The sequence below is a fragment of the Vigna angularis genome, chromosome 4, assembly GCF_016808095.1.
Source record: "Vigna angularis cultivar LongXiaoDou No.4 chromosome 4, ASM1680809v1, whole genome shotgun sequence".
Taxonomy (NCBI): domain Eukaryota; kingdom Viridiplantae; phylum Streptophyta; class Magnoliopsida; order Fabales; family Fabaceae; genus Vigna; species Vigna angularis.
The window spans coordinates 2321339-2337585 of record NC_068973.1 but is presented as its reverse complement, the minus strand read 5'-3'; the positions used below and the strand labels follow the sequence as shown (position 1 = coordinate 2337585).

The window sequence follows — 16247 nt, the reverse complement described above, 5'->3', positions numbered from 1 at the left end:
AACATGTTTTCCTATTTTTGATTTCTACATAAAAGAGCAACGGAGAATGAAAACAAAAACGTGTAGCAGTAGAACAGTTTAGGAAACAGAATTTATGAAACAAGTTTGCTTATTTCTTTATTTTTAAATATCGGAAAATTGTTTTCAGAAACAGTAAAAACATCCACAACCTTAATCTTAGTAACAATCTCGTTCCCTTTCGAATTTCCTTCTTTATATTAGTCTTATATACCCTCACTGTTTTCCGTGTTCTCCTCCTATATGTCACTGTTTTTCAATATGCTTGTTCTTCACGGGCATAGGACCTTCATTGATTTTCTTTCCTCAAGTTTACATTTCCTTTTACTTTGAGTTTGCCATGCTCTATGTTCTTATTAGAGCTTAAAAGTGGCTTCTCATTTTTCCAATGGCATGTACAAAACTCATCAAGTTGCTTTATCTCAAGTTCAACACTAGAAAACTTCACGGAAAGGCCAACAGAATGACCTCAAATTGGAGACGTGCTATGAAGATAGAGTTAGAACGTGGAAACAGTGGAAAGCAAGAAGAAAGTCACCACCGAGTTTGCATATACCGTGTTCCATCTAGCTTGCGTCGGATCAAACCCAAAGCCTATGAACCCAAAAACATCTCCATCGGTCCCTATCACCATGGAGAACCCCACTTGAGAGACATGGAGACCCTGAAGAAAAGATTCTATCGCCGCCTCTTCAACAATCATGCCAATAAAGCCAAACTAGGCGAGGCTTTTGAGTTCCTTGAGAAGGAAGAACGCCAAGTTCGAGGATTTTACAACGAACACATCAAATTGAGCAAAGATAACTTCCTAAAAATGGTGCTCGTTGATGGCTCTTTCATTGTTCAGCTCTTGAGGGAACTTTCAGCGTGTGAATTCCGAAAAGTCCCTCCATCTCTCAGCCCATGGATGTTGCCCATCATTCGTTGCGAGATGATAATGCTTGAAAACCAGCTTCCCATGTTTGTTTTGAGCAAGTTGTTCGAGTTAACTAGTGCTGATTCTGCTCCTTCGGGACCAAATATTACTCTCAAAGATGTCGCTCTTCGATTCTTTTATCCTTTGCTTCAGGTGGATTCGAATTATATACCGGATAGTAAGAAAGCTGGTGAGTTAAGCGAGCTTCACTTCCTCGATCTTCTTAGGTCAAGCATTATGCCAAATAATATACTAGAAAGTGGGAAAGCTGATGTCGGAAGAAAATCTAAACCTCACATGATTCATTCTGTAACGGAGCTGATAGAGGCTGGTGTGCAGATCAAAGCAGATGAGAGTAAAAATTTGCTTGACATAAGCTTTGGGAAAAAAATGGGTTTTTTAAAAAGAAAACTCACTATTCCCCCTTTGTACATCAATGACCACACATGCACTGTGTTTCGTAACATGCTTGCTTTTGAGAACTGTCACCAGGATTGTGACCGCATGGTGACAGCCTACTTGTTTTTCTTCAATGGACTCGTCAACTCTGCTGGTGATGTCTCTTTTCTTCGTTACAAAGGAGTGCTTCACCATTCTCTTGGCAACGACAACACCGTCTCTAAACTGATCAACAACATCACCAAAGAAATTGTTCTTGACAAACATAAGTGGTACTTGTACAAAGTGGTCAATGAAGCTAATGAGTACTCTGCTACATGCTATGCAAGAGTAAGAGCTTCCTTAGTGCATCACTATTTCACCAGCTGGGTGGTAATAGCCTCAACTCTTGGTTCGTTGTTGGTGCTTTACTTCACTTTCATTCAGATTGTGTTTTCATTTGGAAAATCGTCAAAAGCCTTTGAAAACAAAAGCTTTGGATCTGTCATTTACGATGCTTTCTGTGTGCCATATCTGTTGGATAAACTTAAATTAGTAGCATGGTTTTTATATAATTTCTTGTGAGTCTGCAGTGCTGCGGGTTTGCCGCATTCAGTTCGTTCTGTATTTCTTATGCACGGTTCAGGTTTATCTTTGTTCTGTTTACTTTGTTTTTATACTTGGTGCACCAGCTGCTAGCAGACTTTATTTTGTTGTGTTATGTTCTTATGCATTGAATAAACTTAAATTAGGATGTTTTTGTAATTTCATTGATTTTGTTGAGTTTTATTTTTGGGTTTCGGTTAGTGGTTTTAGCTTTACGGATTTAGTTTTTGTTACTCTTGTTAATAGATGTAGTTCCTATTACTATTTTTATACTTGTACCATCAGGGTTCTTGCAACATTTATTAATAAAATACACATAATTACAGAATATAATCATATAGCTTGTGTCGAGTTTAACAAAGTGTCACCAGAGTTTTATGTCCTGAGTGTTTGAGTGAGAGAGAAAAAAAAAACATTGTGCTCCAGTTCTTGAGAAAAAGAGAGAAATATATAGCAAATCTAGTAAGTTATGTTCCTGCAAAAGAAAGTCATTTATGATATGATATTGGAGTAATAATTAAATATCCATGAAATTAATAAATTATCCTACAAAGTAAGAAGGAAAAATACAAAAATAATAGAAAAGAAATATATTGAATAGAATAAATTACAAAAAGTTAATATTCATTATATTTAATCCTAAGAAAATTAATTACTCTTGTACATATTTTCAACACTAAAAAATAATTAATAAATGGCCTTTAGAGTGCGTCTTTACCTCTAAATATAATTTCTAAATTTGTAAAGTCTTTTAGTTAATGTTTTTCAGAAACCCACCACTGGATTGAGACTAAAATTTCACTTGACTTAGTGTTTGAAATAACCAGATAATTATTAATAACTAATTTTATTGATATAATCTTTTAATCTTACGCAATTTTCACTTATTTGTAAAATTATAAATCAAGTAATTATTTTTTCTAATTTGTTGAATAAAATTTTAATTATCTAATAAAAATTAAAATATTTATCTTTTCTAAAATTATTTAATAGATCTTTAATTTTTTAAAAAGATAATAACAGAGATACCAATAAAACATAAAAGTAACAAAATTAAAAAAAATATAATATATAATGTCAATTTTCAATTATCTTATTTTGAGTTGAAAATCCTTTCTTTAAACATCAAAAACTCCATGGACAACCACAAAACATCATAAATAAACTCATTATTGCGAATTTTAGTACCATCTATCAACAATTACAAGTACGAAAACCAAGTTTTTACATTTTATCTTTTACATTTTAGTACAATCCAATTTTTAATACAGTATTCGTCAAAGGATTAATAGTGTCAAATCTAAACGGTTGATCACAAACAATGGAAAAAATTTAGTTTCGACAATTGATTATAGGGAAGAGAACATCTTATATATGTTTCAAAATGAAAACCAAATAAAAACATCATGTTTACATGTTCTTTGTAGTCATTCTGGTAATATGCTTCTATTTACAAAAATGAAACACAAACACAATAAACTTTTGAACCTTTTCAATTTAAAATTCTTTTACCAATAATATATATTATTCAAACTAATATTATTTATTACATTTAAACATATTCAAATTATTAAAAAATTATTTCTTTTTGTAACTATTGTTATTAATTAAATACATTAATAATTATAAACGTGTTTTGAAAAAAAAAAATATTAACATTAGATTATAAAATATTTCGTGCGGGTACATAAACTAGTAAACTAATATATATATATATATATATATATATATATATATATATATATATATATATATATATATATATATATATATATATATATATATATATATATATATATAAACTGATAAAAAAAATCAAGTTACATATGTACAACTTTTCTATTTAATTAAGATAGTTTTTAAAAAATTGAACCAAACTAGAGGTGGTAACACTTCCCTTCTAATAATAATAATAAGTTATTGAATGTGTATTTTGCTCAATTTTTAATTTATAGGATATTTTTTTAGAAATAGTTTATAACAAATGTAGTGATACTTTATAGTAAAAATATTTAAATTGTATAACAATTTTAAAAAATAAAAAAGAAAATAATAAATATATGCAATTCAAAAAAATAACATATAATTTTAAAAGGTTAAATATATTTTTTATTCCTTAGTTAAAATTGAAAATAGTTTAAAATGTTGATTGTAGTTTCTCAATTTTAGAAATATTTGAATTTAGTTTTTTTGTTCATAAATTTTATCAGGTTTATTTGACATTTTAAAGATATTTCATGATAACATTTAAGTTGTTTACATCTTTTGAAATATTTTTACTTTAATGTTAATTGAGAAACATGTTTGAAACATCAAATAAATTTAACAAAATTCGATTAAAAGAATTAATCCATACAATTATAAAGATAAGAGACTAAATTGATCTAAAATTTCGAAAATGACTTAGTTCTAAATTTAAGTGAAAGTTAAAAAACTAAAAATATATTTAACTTAATTTTAAATTTTATATTCTTATTTTTATTCTATCTTCTTATAAACAATAAACCTATACTTACAATTTTTTTCAATATATATTTTTATATTATATTTATGTAGAATATATATATATATATATAATTATAATAATTTTCCTAATTTAAGTCAAAATTATTTAATATTAATTAAAATATATTTTTTAATTTTAAAAAGTTAAATATATATTTAGTTTCTTTAATGTCCACATTTTAAATAAATTGATTAGTGTTTGTAAATGTGACAAATAATATTATCAGTTATGTGATGACATAAATACACACATGTTAGCATATAACATTATAATAAATCCTTAACAATAATAATAAAAAATTAAATTTCACGTAATTTAAGAGTAAATCTATATTTAACTCTTAAAAAAAAATATATTTTTTCTAAATAAAATGATTCGCACGATAACTGATAATGGGTAGTCTATAACTAATATTGTGACGTGAAAATTAAGAGAAGCGACGCATGCAAGCTGACGTAAAAGGGTACACTCTTCTATTCATAAAGTCATCTGTGGTCCCAATGGTTCCTGTTTCCTAATCAGAACCAAACAACCTTATCCTCTGAACATGCTCCACCCAGTTCTTGAATTCAATTATTTCACCTTGATCCAGGAGTGAAAAGATTACCAAGAAAAATTTGAAACGCCATAACAAAGAATTACAAAATATGAAAAATATATATTAAACTTTTTCCGCAGTATTAAAAGAGACTTGCAAAATATATATATATAGCCCGATTATATTTTAAATATAATTAATTCATAAATATTTAATATTGTCAAATGAATTGGAATTCGTGATCTATGGATATGAGTTAAATTGAGTTGAAATTACTTTTTGAAATATTGATATGCAATGACTTTGAATTTAGTATTTTTTTTAGATTTGTTATTTTACAAAAATATTGAAATGAATGGCATGAAATAGTTAAATAACATCAAAGATCTATAAATTTATATTTAATAACTTAATTTTTATGTAGAAACAAATTTAATTGTTATAAAGCCATTAGAATTTTTGTTAACAAGATGTTGTGATATCTTTATATTTATTTATATTTAAATTAGAAAAAAATTGTTATTTTTTTAATAGAAAAAAAATTATAATTAAATAAACTAATAAATCATTTCGTTTAATCTATTCTATGATGAGTCAAACCAAATTTATATCTTTTATGTAAATTAACTCAAGTAACCAATTTATAATAGAATAAACCGGATTAAGTTGGTTTCCTGTGTTGATAACACTATAAATATTAATCAATTATACCATTATATTTAAAGTATGTGTATGAATTTTTTTTCCAACACTTACATTTTATCAAATGCACTTAAATCAGTGTCAGAAAATTCAGAATTTAAATAAGAGAGAATCCGATTATGTATGTAAATCGTATTGTAATATATACATATATAAAATGTTTATAATTTTTATTTATTCATTAAGAATATTTTATTAATATAGGTTTCATATTATAATAAAACAAAAATTAAAAGAATTTAACTTTTGATATTTTGTGAAAACATTTTAATTTTTTATTTTAAATATACTTTTTAATAACATTTTTTAATTTTAAATTTATTTTAGTTCTTATTTGTATTTCTAAAAATAATTTATCATATTAAATTATTTTATAAATTTTATTTTAAGACATTAATCAATCACTTAAAAAAATTAACTCAAATTCATTATAATCTCTCAATTAAAAGAATTTCACTTTCCAACTTATTTCTTATGTTCTGTTATTCCACCCCCACCTGAAACACAAAAGTTATGAAAAAACAAGTATAACATAAGTTCGTTTCAAAAATTGTGGAATAAGTTGAAATTTGTAAAAGGCAAAATAGAAGTATATAATGAATTGAAATCTGAAATTTCACATTATACCAGCATATCTCATTCTGACTTTTAGACAGATCAAGACGAAAATTTAAATAACATTTCAGGCAACACTATAATAAAGTAAGTTATATTACAGACCAAATGTAATAATTTATTTAAACAAAAGTTTTAGCTGATAAAAGAAACTAAATAAGCTTTGAAGTGGTTGAAACGTGCTATGCATTTATACAACTTTTTGTTTTTTAAATTATATATAAGAGATAAAATGTGTGGCCTAAGAAATTAATGCATAGTTTGCGGAAGAGTTTGAATTAATGATAAGCAGAAATGTGAAAAGGGTGTAATATATTAATATATTTAGGTTTTTGTCTGCTGTGTTATATTCATGGACGGCCGACACTGGCAAAGCATGATGGATGATTGGCCCACATAAAGCATCATGATAACAACTCCCGAACATTGTTATCTTTCTGAAATGTCACTCATAAATTAATGGTTTTCACCAAACACAGCAATCTGGTTTTGAAACCGTGAAGAATGTAAAGATAAACAGTGGTGTCTCTCTTTCCTTAAACGCATCTTAGTTCGGTCTGTTCGAAAACTGATTCAGGTAAAATCTCATATTCTTTTCTCTAATTCTTGCTTAATACATCTCTATCTTCTGATTGTTTTAGGGTTCATCCCCCTTCCCCCTTTCTGAAACCCTAATTTACCCGGAACTGCTTCTTCCATTACACCTTACCATATCGATTCCTCTTTTGTACGCGGAAACTAATTTTATAATAAGTCTTTCTATTACGCCACTTCTCAGGTATCTTTTCTTCTCATTCAATCTATAACATTTTAATGTAGTTTATGTTTTAAAGGGATAGAGTAGTTTATCTTAGATTTTAGTGTACACTGGTTTTCAACTTTAACCAGTATAAGGGAAGATATCTATGGAATAACTGAATGATTACCGATAGGTTTTGCTTTTGAGGTTTGTACAGCGAAGACTTCTGGTTCTGTTGGGTCAACGTTCAAAAACTTTGAAGGAAAAAGATGATAATCACTTGACTCGCAGTTATATTATTATTGGCAGAATATTATATTAATACTTTCAAAATATTTTCTCCTATTTAAAAAAAGAAAAACTTGCATACGTAATATAAAATAATATCTTCATACTGTTTCTAAAAGATAAAATAAATTGAGAAAACTTTAAAAAAATTGTAGGAGTACAATTATATATTATATGGTGTTTCAGGTGTGGATTTACTGGGTGGCATCAGGTAAGTAACTTTTGATATTTTAACTAAAATTAATTATTTTCTAAAATGGCACAGTGATTAAAAAAAGTATGTTCGTGTCGTATGTTTTTTAGTTATTTGAAGGATTATTATAAAAATAAAAAATGATGATTATAAATAAATAAAACAAAGTAGACTGTTAAGCAGTAATTGTTTTAAAATTGAGGAGCTATTTATTAATTTAATGATAGAAAGAGAGAAGCGCGATGATGACTCCTCACCAACACCTCTCGAATATCTCCATTTCAAGCTCCTTTCTACCAATTCTTCTACTTTCACATGTTATTTATTTGCGGACCCTGCTAGTAAAAGTAAAACTAAAAGTGTTAATCATTTCCCAAAACCCATTGACAAGTCAAATAAGTACTTATTTTATTATTTATTTAAGTTAATATTTATTAAATCATGCCAATGTTATAAACTTGGGTATTTTTTCCTAGTGAATAAAAGTTATAAATTATTTTTAATTAAAAAAATTATATTTAAAGACAATAAATCTCTTAATTTATGGTTTTCTCTCTTATTCTTTTTATATAAATTTTTCATCAGACCTACTATTTTTATCCACATTTATTTTTTTCACCCATACACATTTCTTTTGTTTATAAATATCTATTTCATTCTTTCATCAACAATCATCTTCTTGTTTATATTTATCCATTTCATTTACTCTTATCTCATTTATTTATACTCATTTATTTATATTTTATATATCACTCTTGTTGAAGATGACTAGAATGAAAAATTTTGTTAATTAACATATAGACTGTATTTAATAGAGATTCTAATTCACGTATTAATTATAATTTTTTATTTATAACAAAGACTAATTTAAATATTAATAATTTTAATTTATAAATTGGTATTTAAATTTATCATTATTTTTTTTTTGTCTAAAATTGATTCCTATTTAATAATTTGGTTGTAATAAGAAAATCTTATTTAGAAAGTGAAAATAAAAAACAAGAAATAAATAGTTATATATTTTTGTTTCTCTTTTCATTTGAGAAAATTAAGTTAACTTTTTTCCTTACTTTTTTTTCTTCCTTTCCGAAACTGATATATGTTGAAGAAGACACCCTATAATGCTTCCTCATACGTATAAAGATTTGATTTTTGTTTTACAGAAACATGGACACCGTACATGCGAACCCAGCAGCGTCATCACCACAAACACACATAGTTCAGATTCCTTCAGCTGATCAACTTCCACACCCTTCTCGTCACATACTTGAAGATAGAAGTACACTCACTCTTCCTCCTATATTTCTGTTCTTGTATAATATATATTAAATAATACGAAGGGAGTATGAAAGAGGGTGATTGTCAAATGCAAAATCAATAATGCAGATGAACATACAACCTTTTTATATATGTAAATAAACTAATGGTTTCTTCAACTGAAGAAAATTTGGCATTGCAATTTCTTCAGGGGAATACTTTCAGAAATGTGTACCCCTTTATAAGCTAGCACTGAGAGGTGATTGGAATGAAGCCAAGCGCATGATAGATGAAGATACTAGTCTCTTAAACGCTGCCATAACAAAGGAATGGGGTACACTGCTTCATGTTGTGGCAGGAACAAACCATGTTCACTTTGTGAATCAATTGCTTAAATTACTTAACCCACTTGATCTGGAACTGCGAAATTTCAATGGAAACACAGCCTTTTGCTATGCTGCTGCATCTGGAAACATGGAAATTGCTGCTACCATGATCAAGAAGAATGAAGGCCTACCCAAAATCAGGGGCGGAGCAGAAGCCACTCCTCTTTACATGGCTGTCTTGCAGGGAAAAGGTGAAATGGCAAGGCATCTCTACCCTCTCAGTACCAACATTTTACAGGAAGATGACTTCACCATGCTGTTCTTCCTCTGCATAAAAACTGAATTATATGGTGAGTTCATTTTCCTTAGTTCTTCCTTCATTCATCAAATGGTTTCTCAAGTGAAATGAGATTTTGTAGACTGAGAAAAAACCCTTTGATACTGTAACTTCAAACCTTTGAGTCTTCGTTCTTATATGAACTCCAGTTTTTCAAAGTTTTCACAGACACTTTGATCCACTTACCATAGCTAGCAAATTTGGAAAATTTTGCAGATATTGCTTTGCAAATTGTACAAAAACACTCAAGGCTGGCATTGGAGAGGGATGAGAACAACGACACAGGCTTGCATCTCTTGGCTCGAAAGACTTGTGGTTTTAGTGTTCATGGTCAATGGTATCTTCCAAACCAGATCTTGAACTCTAGTAAGTTCTTACAATCACTGTTCACCTACTTCGAAAACTAGAATATTGGGTTCATTTTCATTTTTGTTTTCGTTTTCTCATATCTAAAACAGTTTTCAAATTAGAATTATCAATCAAGATTTCTTTCAACTTATTTTCAAAAATTTATATTCAAAATTAATGACTAAAACTACTTTTAAAAACTATATTAAACGCATGTTTTAATCATTATAATGACAGTCATTACGAGAAACAGGCATGAAGGCAACTCCATTCGTCCAACTTGTTGAGTGTCTTTGGAGAATGCTTTTCGACCAAGATTACGAGGAAACAGAGTTGAGGACTTTCATAAGTCATCCATCACAAATAACATTTGACGCTGCACAAGTTGGAAATTTTGAATTTTTAGATACACTTATGAGGTCTTACCCTGATTTATTATGGGAAGTGGATCAAAAAAACCGAACCATAATTCACATTGCTGTGCTTCACCGCCATTCAACAATCTATAGTCTAATACACGGACTTGGCTCCATCAAAGATTTCATAGCAACTTTTGAGGACGACGAAGGAAACAACATCTTGCATTATGCTGCTATGTTGTCACCTCCGGACAAACTCAGCTCAATTTCTGGAGCAGCTCTTCAAATGACACATGAATTATTATGGTTCCAGGTAAAACAAAAAAAAACACTATTATATATCTGTCATACAACTCTCACAATAGTTGTGTCTGTCATACAATCATGATCTACTTTCAGGACTGAAAACACTACTGTATATCATATAGTACGACATTATATTAGTAAAAAATAACATTATACTTTGATATGGCAGGAGGTGAAGAAAATAATGCTGCTGTTAAATATAGAGAAGAAAAATGGTGAAGGAAAAACTCCTCGTGAAATATTTGCTGGGAAGCATAAAGAACTATTGACAAAGGCAGAATCATGGACAAAGAGCACAGCCGTTAATTGCATGCTTGTATCTGCACTCATAACCACAGGAGTTTTCACTGCTACATTTATGGTACCTGGTGGCAACAATAAAAAGACAGCAAATCCCAACTATTTGCAGGAACAAGCATTCCTCGTATTTTCGTTATCAGTTGCATGTGCACTGATATCAGCATCAGCCTCCATACTGATGTTCCTGTCCATCCTCGTTTCAAGTTATGCAGAGGATGAATGTTTCAAGTCCCTCCCTTACAAGTTACTCTTTGGTATGGCCACACAGATCATCTCCATCACAACCATGATGATATCGTTCAGTGCTGCTTTTTACATAACATTTTCTCATGGTTTAACGCGGGTTCCGTTTTCTATTTTCGTGCTCTCGTTTCTGCCAATACCCTTGTTCAAACCGCTATGGTCAGATATTATTTATTCTTCTTATCTTTGTATGTCTCTATTTTGGCCTAGAAAATAAGTCCTTGACTAGAAAAGCTGAGGCCTTTAGTTTGAAAGTCTAAAAATAAAGTCAAATTATAATATATAAATGAAGTGTAAATTTAGTCAATTTTATGGGTTGAATTAGATTTAAAACTCATTTCTTAAAACTGAAGTAATTTAAGTTGTGTCGTATGATGTATGAATTATTTTTTAAACAATAATTGATATTATAAAGCTGAGGATTTTGAACCTCGTATAATTCTTTTAAAAAATAAATTGATTTTTTATAGCTTTTTTAATAAATTTTGAGTAGGGCGATCAAGAACCGGTGAAGTAGTTTAGAATACAGGGAAGCGTATCCTTTTATGTATCTTACTTTTTGATTTTGATTAATTCTGTTGAATATGATCTATGGGAAATATTTAGGAGAAAAATATTTATTCCAATAGTTTTAGACGTGTCTGGTAGAAAATCTCTACCTCAGTCAACTCTTCCGTTTCTAAATATGTTTTCGCTTATCTGTTTTCAATTTTTTCGAATGATTGTTATCCACGTATATTTCCACACTTGATTTTCTTTGCTCCCTAGTTCTAGAATAGTGAAATGTTGAAAGTTTTGATAAGTCGTGTTGTGTACTATAATGCCTTAATTCATAAATTACAAATATTCCATATACAGCCCATAACCTTATTACTAAAGAACATATGGTTAATAGTTTTATCACTTAATCCACAGATAAATTCATCCTCATAATCGAGATAGAAAAATACATAAAGTAAAGGTCTGTGTATTATAAATTATGTACAAAATTTTTATTCGATCTAACGGTTAATAAAGTAGAAAATAAAGTTTTATTGTGACAATACAAAACGATAAAAACAAGTGATATGTATATTTTTTGCAAAATTGTGAAAGTTATTTATTTTATTACAGACCTCTAATTATTCACCACAATTATCAGATTGAAGAAATATGTCTTATAAACTATGTGTAAAAATCTCAATTTCATCCACTAGTTAAAAGTAAAAATAAAATAGGATTTTACCAAGATCATACATTCCAATATTTAACATCTCATTCCACTAAATCATAAGAATTAGTCAAAACAAGTTTTACCATAGTAGTTTTTATTATGATAACTCGTAACTTTAAATAATTGAAATATCATACTATATAAATAAATGAGATCAAACTATATAACAAAAATTTTACAAAGGAAAAATGATATGAAAGTATACATGTATCAAACATATCATAGTATATCCAATAAACCTAAACATTTACCAGACACTGTTTCTAACTTTCCTTACCTTAAAATAGATTTCCCAAGTTGAAATTTTAGAATTATTCCCAAACTATTTTGAATTTTGATAAGTTCAAAATGCTTCTTATTTCCTATTTTTAACTTAATGTAACTAAATTTTTAATAGGAGAAGAAACATTAATGAAATCAAAAGAGGAAGGGATACGTTAGTGGAAAAAAAATTCTCTCAATAATCTTACTTCCTATTACTACTTATATTATATTAATTTATTATTATATATTTACTATACATTCAGGAGGAATTTGACAAAGGAAAAACCAATCATTTTATTATATTTTTTTTATTATGCATACACGAAGAGCATGTTGACTGACTAATCTTTGTAAATATATTGTTCAAATAGATAATAAGAACAAATATAATTGACAAGTTGACAATAAAAACAAACATAATACAATACTATGTACTCATAAGTCTTATATAGTAAACATTACCTAACAAATTAATTTTAAAGAGTTAAATTAAAATTTAATCCATTTCTGATAAAATATTTTATGATGAAAAACTTTGTTATGAAGGAATAGCCTAACTTGTGTAAGGTTTTTGTAATTTTTTTATTAAATCTCTCAGTTTTTTTTTTCTTTTCAATAAATTCTGATGTTTTCAGTGAAAATAAATATTACTTTAAGAATAAAAATATTGAAGGAATCCCAAAAGTTTAGCGTATTTAAAAGAAGAACCTAAAAACGTAATGAGAGTGAGTTGTAGTAAAAGTTGAAGCTTAATAAAAAAACAGAGTGGACCCATTTGTCATTCACTTTAGGGACATGCCAAGGTGGATACAACGTCATCTTCACTTCACTTCATATAGACTTAACTTCCGTCAATTCCAGATTCTCCTATGTTCCTCTCTCGTGGAAGCAACCTCTTCAAATTATTTCACATTTTACTTTATGTTCTCCTACATATTTTAGTCTCAACACTATATTCATTTTTTAAATTTTATTTTATTATTTTCGATATTTTAATTTGATTTAGTATAGTAATTACATATTATCAATATATAATTAATTTATTAATGAGAATGATATTATGTATGAACAGTAAATACTACATATTACTATAATAACACTATTATTATAAATTTAACATAATATATTAACTTCTTTTTTTGTACAAAAGAAACATTAAAGTAAAAATAAAATTATTGATATAGTTAGCTAAAATTTTATTCTTTATAGATATGCCTATTACCATGAAAGAGATGAGGATAAGTAAAAAAATATATACCCATTGAATATAAGATGGAAATGGAGATTGCTTTAAAGATATAATGAGATAATCAAACAGGTCTCAGCCTCTTGCTTTAAACATATATCTAGTCTCCATTAAATTTAAATTTTGACCACGTAGAATAGTTATTGCCTTTAACAACCTAACTTCCATTACCACATTTCATTAGCGTTTATGTTTTCCATAATATTTTATATACTTCTTTTACTTTTATCTAAACTCTAATTTGAAATATATATATATATATATATATATATATATATATTAATATTCAAGAAATAAAAGTACAAACATTTTAATATTTTAATATTTAACATTATATTTCTTTTGTAGTGAGTTTTACTATTTTATAAAAGTTAATTAATTAATAGGAACATAATAAGAAAGCAAGTACGATACAAATACATATATAGTCAATGAAGATGGAAGTAAATTTTTATACTCATTAAATATAGAAGTGAAAATGAAGATATATAGACGAACTTTTAATTAAAAATGAGAATGAAATAATGAAATTCATTTCCTTAATCCGGTTCTTTTCAAAATGCCAAAAAAAGAAGAGATAAATAAAGTGATAATTGAGACTCTTTAAATAAAAGATAAGAGATTGAAAACCAAAGAGAAGTAAAAAAATGTAAGTGATTTGATTGATCGTAGAATAAAAAATATGTTAATGGTAAGATTTAGAAAATGATCAAAGTGGCTCTGAGAAAATTAGGTGTGAAGGGACAACTGAGGAAAGTGTCCATTATCACGCTGACTTTTTCTTTGTATATGTGGCCTTATTCATCTCCTACCTCATAATTTCCTTTGTCCCTTTCTTATTATTTACAATTAAAGGTGAGAAGTTGAGTGACCTAATGAGAAAAGCTTAAAAAAGAAAGTTATATTTCAAGATAGGAACGTTGAAAAAGAAATGTTGAGGTTATTAAAAAGATAATGAAGATTTTGAGTTTGTAACTTTTCTAAAAACAAGTTTGGGGTTTAGAGCTACATTTGATGAGTATTCAGGATTTAGCACTAACTCAAATATTGCTATACAAAGATTTGATGAGTAATGAAGATCTTAAATATGAAAGGAAGATTCAGTAGGTTATTGAGCCAAAGGAGTTAGAGAATCATATTAATTAACTCTTTCAATGAGACACTTGTACACAAAGGGAGGTAAATAGTGAATGTTTTTCATTGTAATGCAGAAAAACTTTTTACTTATGAAGAATGTGAAAATAGTTTTTGAGGTTGTTTTTCCTATAACTGATGTAAAGTTGTTGATGTTTTTGTTTCTCTGTGGGTTTTCGTTTAGCAATGAAAATCTTGGTTATAACTCTTGTGTAGATAGGTTATAATAGTCTAATCATTTCTTACAATGACTTTTTACTGTGATACCCAAAATTTCAGTGCTACAAATACGTATATTTACTTTTAATCACAGTTAACATACGAAAACAAAACTCTTCATTTATCAAATTTATCTAAATTTCACATTTTAGTGCTACAAATACATATATTTTATTTTTAATCACAATTCACATAAAAATAAAATAAAACTCATCATTTATTAAACTTATTTAAATTTTACATATAACATAAACCACTCTATTTACATGTCTATTTGACACACTTATATACTATATATCAGTACATTCATTTAATGTGTACGAACAATTCGTCTAATGTGTATGACAAGACATGTTTTATCAGAGAATGGATAGAGTTGTCTAATATGTATTAATAAATTTGTTTAATTAGTGTATGGATATATTCACCTAATGCGTATTCTTATACTGATCTAATTAATGCATGAAATTACTTGTTTTATGTTTTATGCATAAAATACTTGTTTAATTAATGCATAGATATACTCTTTTAATATATATTGCTTATAAACTCATCTAATTAATGTATGAACATATTTGTTTAATGTATATTGTAAGATTTATTTAATCAATGAATGAACATAATCATCTAATTTATGTATAAAAAAGTTTGTCTAATGTATATTGTTAGACTTGTCTAATCAATATATGAATGACTTGTTTAATGTGTATTGTTAGACTGGTTTGATTAATTCATCTACAACTCGTCTAATCAAAATATTCTTAAACTCATCTAATCAAGATATAGAATTACTCTTCTAATATATTTTTGTTATACTATTCTAACTAATATATTTACATACTCATTTAATGTGCATTGTTATATTTGTATAATATTTTTTTGCAATACTTGTTTGATAAGTATAGAAAAATAAAACAAATTGATAAAAGAAGTAAAATAACTTTCATGTATGTGACATAAAAATGAATATAAATAAAAAAGAAATTAAAAAATAAAATAAATGGATAAAAAAATTAACTTTCTTGTACATGTGACATAAAATAAATATAAATAAAAAATGAAAAATGTCAAATGACTAAAAAAAACTAATTTTTAAAACACTTGTTAACAAAATATATTTTTTTAAATAAAAATTTTAGTATATTCTTTTTTAATATTATATAATTAATTTTTATTGAGTAATGTAAATATTGTGC

General features: G+C 27.3%; 2 protein-coding genes across 3 annotated transcripts; both read left to right on the top strand.

Moving 5' to 3' along the window:
* Positions 1-291: 291 nt before the first annotated feature.
* On the top strand, positions 292-2082 carry LOC108330129 (UPF0481 protein At3g47200). Its single transcript, XM_017564640.2, has one exon. It carries the CDS (start codon positions 407-409, stop codon positions 1895-1897), a length of 1491 nt encoding a protein of 496 aa, XP_017420129.2. The 5' UTR covers positions 292-406; the 3' UTR covers positions 1898-2082.
* A 4579-nt stretch (positions 2083-6661) lies between these two features.
* LOC108330117 (uncharacterized) lies at positions 6662-11322 on the top strand. Of its 2 annotated transcripts, none has more exons than XM_017564628.2 (6): positions 6662-6856; positions 8663-8778; positions 8968-9432; positions 9636-9785; positions 10021-10439; positions 10602-11322. In XM_017564628.2, exons 2-6 carry the CDS (start codon positions 8667-8669, stop codon positions 11190-11192), a joined length of 1737 nt encoding a protein of 578 aa, XP_017420117.1. In that variant the 5' UTR covers positions 6662-6856; positions 8663-8666; the 3' UTR covers positions 11193-11322. The 2 variants fall into 2 exon arrangements, with proteins under 2 accessions (XP_017420117.1, XP_052733110.1); XM_052877150.1 differs by lacking the exon at positions 6662-6856 and adding an exon at positions 6908-7057.
* The last annotated feature ends 4925 nt before the right edge of the window (positions 11323-16247 follow it).

Bases quoted from the DNA above. Each gene is read 5' to 3' on its own strand.
- LOC108330129 (XM_017564640.2), top strand. From the start codon at position 407: ATGGCATGTACAAAACTCATCAAGTTGCTTTATCTCAAGTTCAACACT.
- LOC108330117 (XM_017564628.2), top strand. From the start codon at position 8,667: ATGGACACCGTACATGCGAACCCAGCAGCGTCATCACCACAAACACAC. The intron at 9,433-9,635 runs GTGAGTTCATTT...AAAATTTTGCAG, and splicing joins CATAAAAACTGAATTATATG to ATATTGCTTTGCAAATTGTA. The intron at 9,786-10,020 runs GTAAGTTCTTAC...TACGAGAAACAG, and splicing joins AAACCAGATCTTGAACTCTA to GCATGAAGGCAACTCCATTC.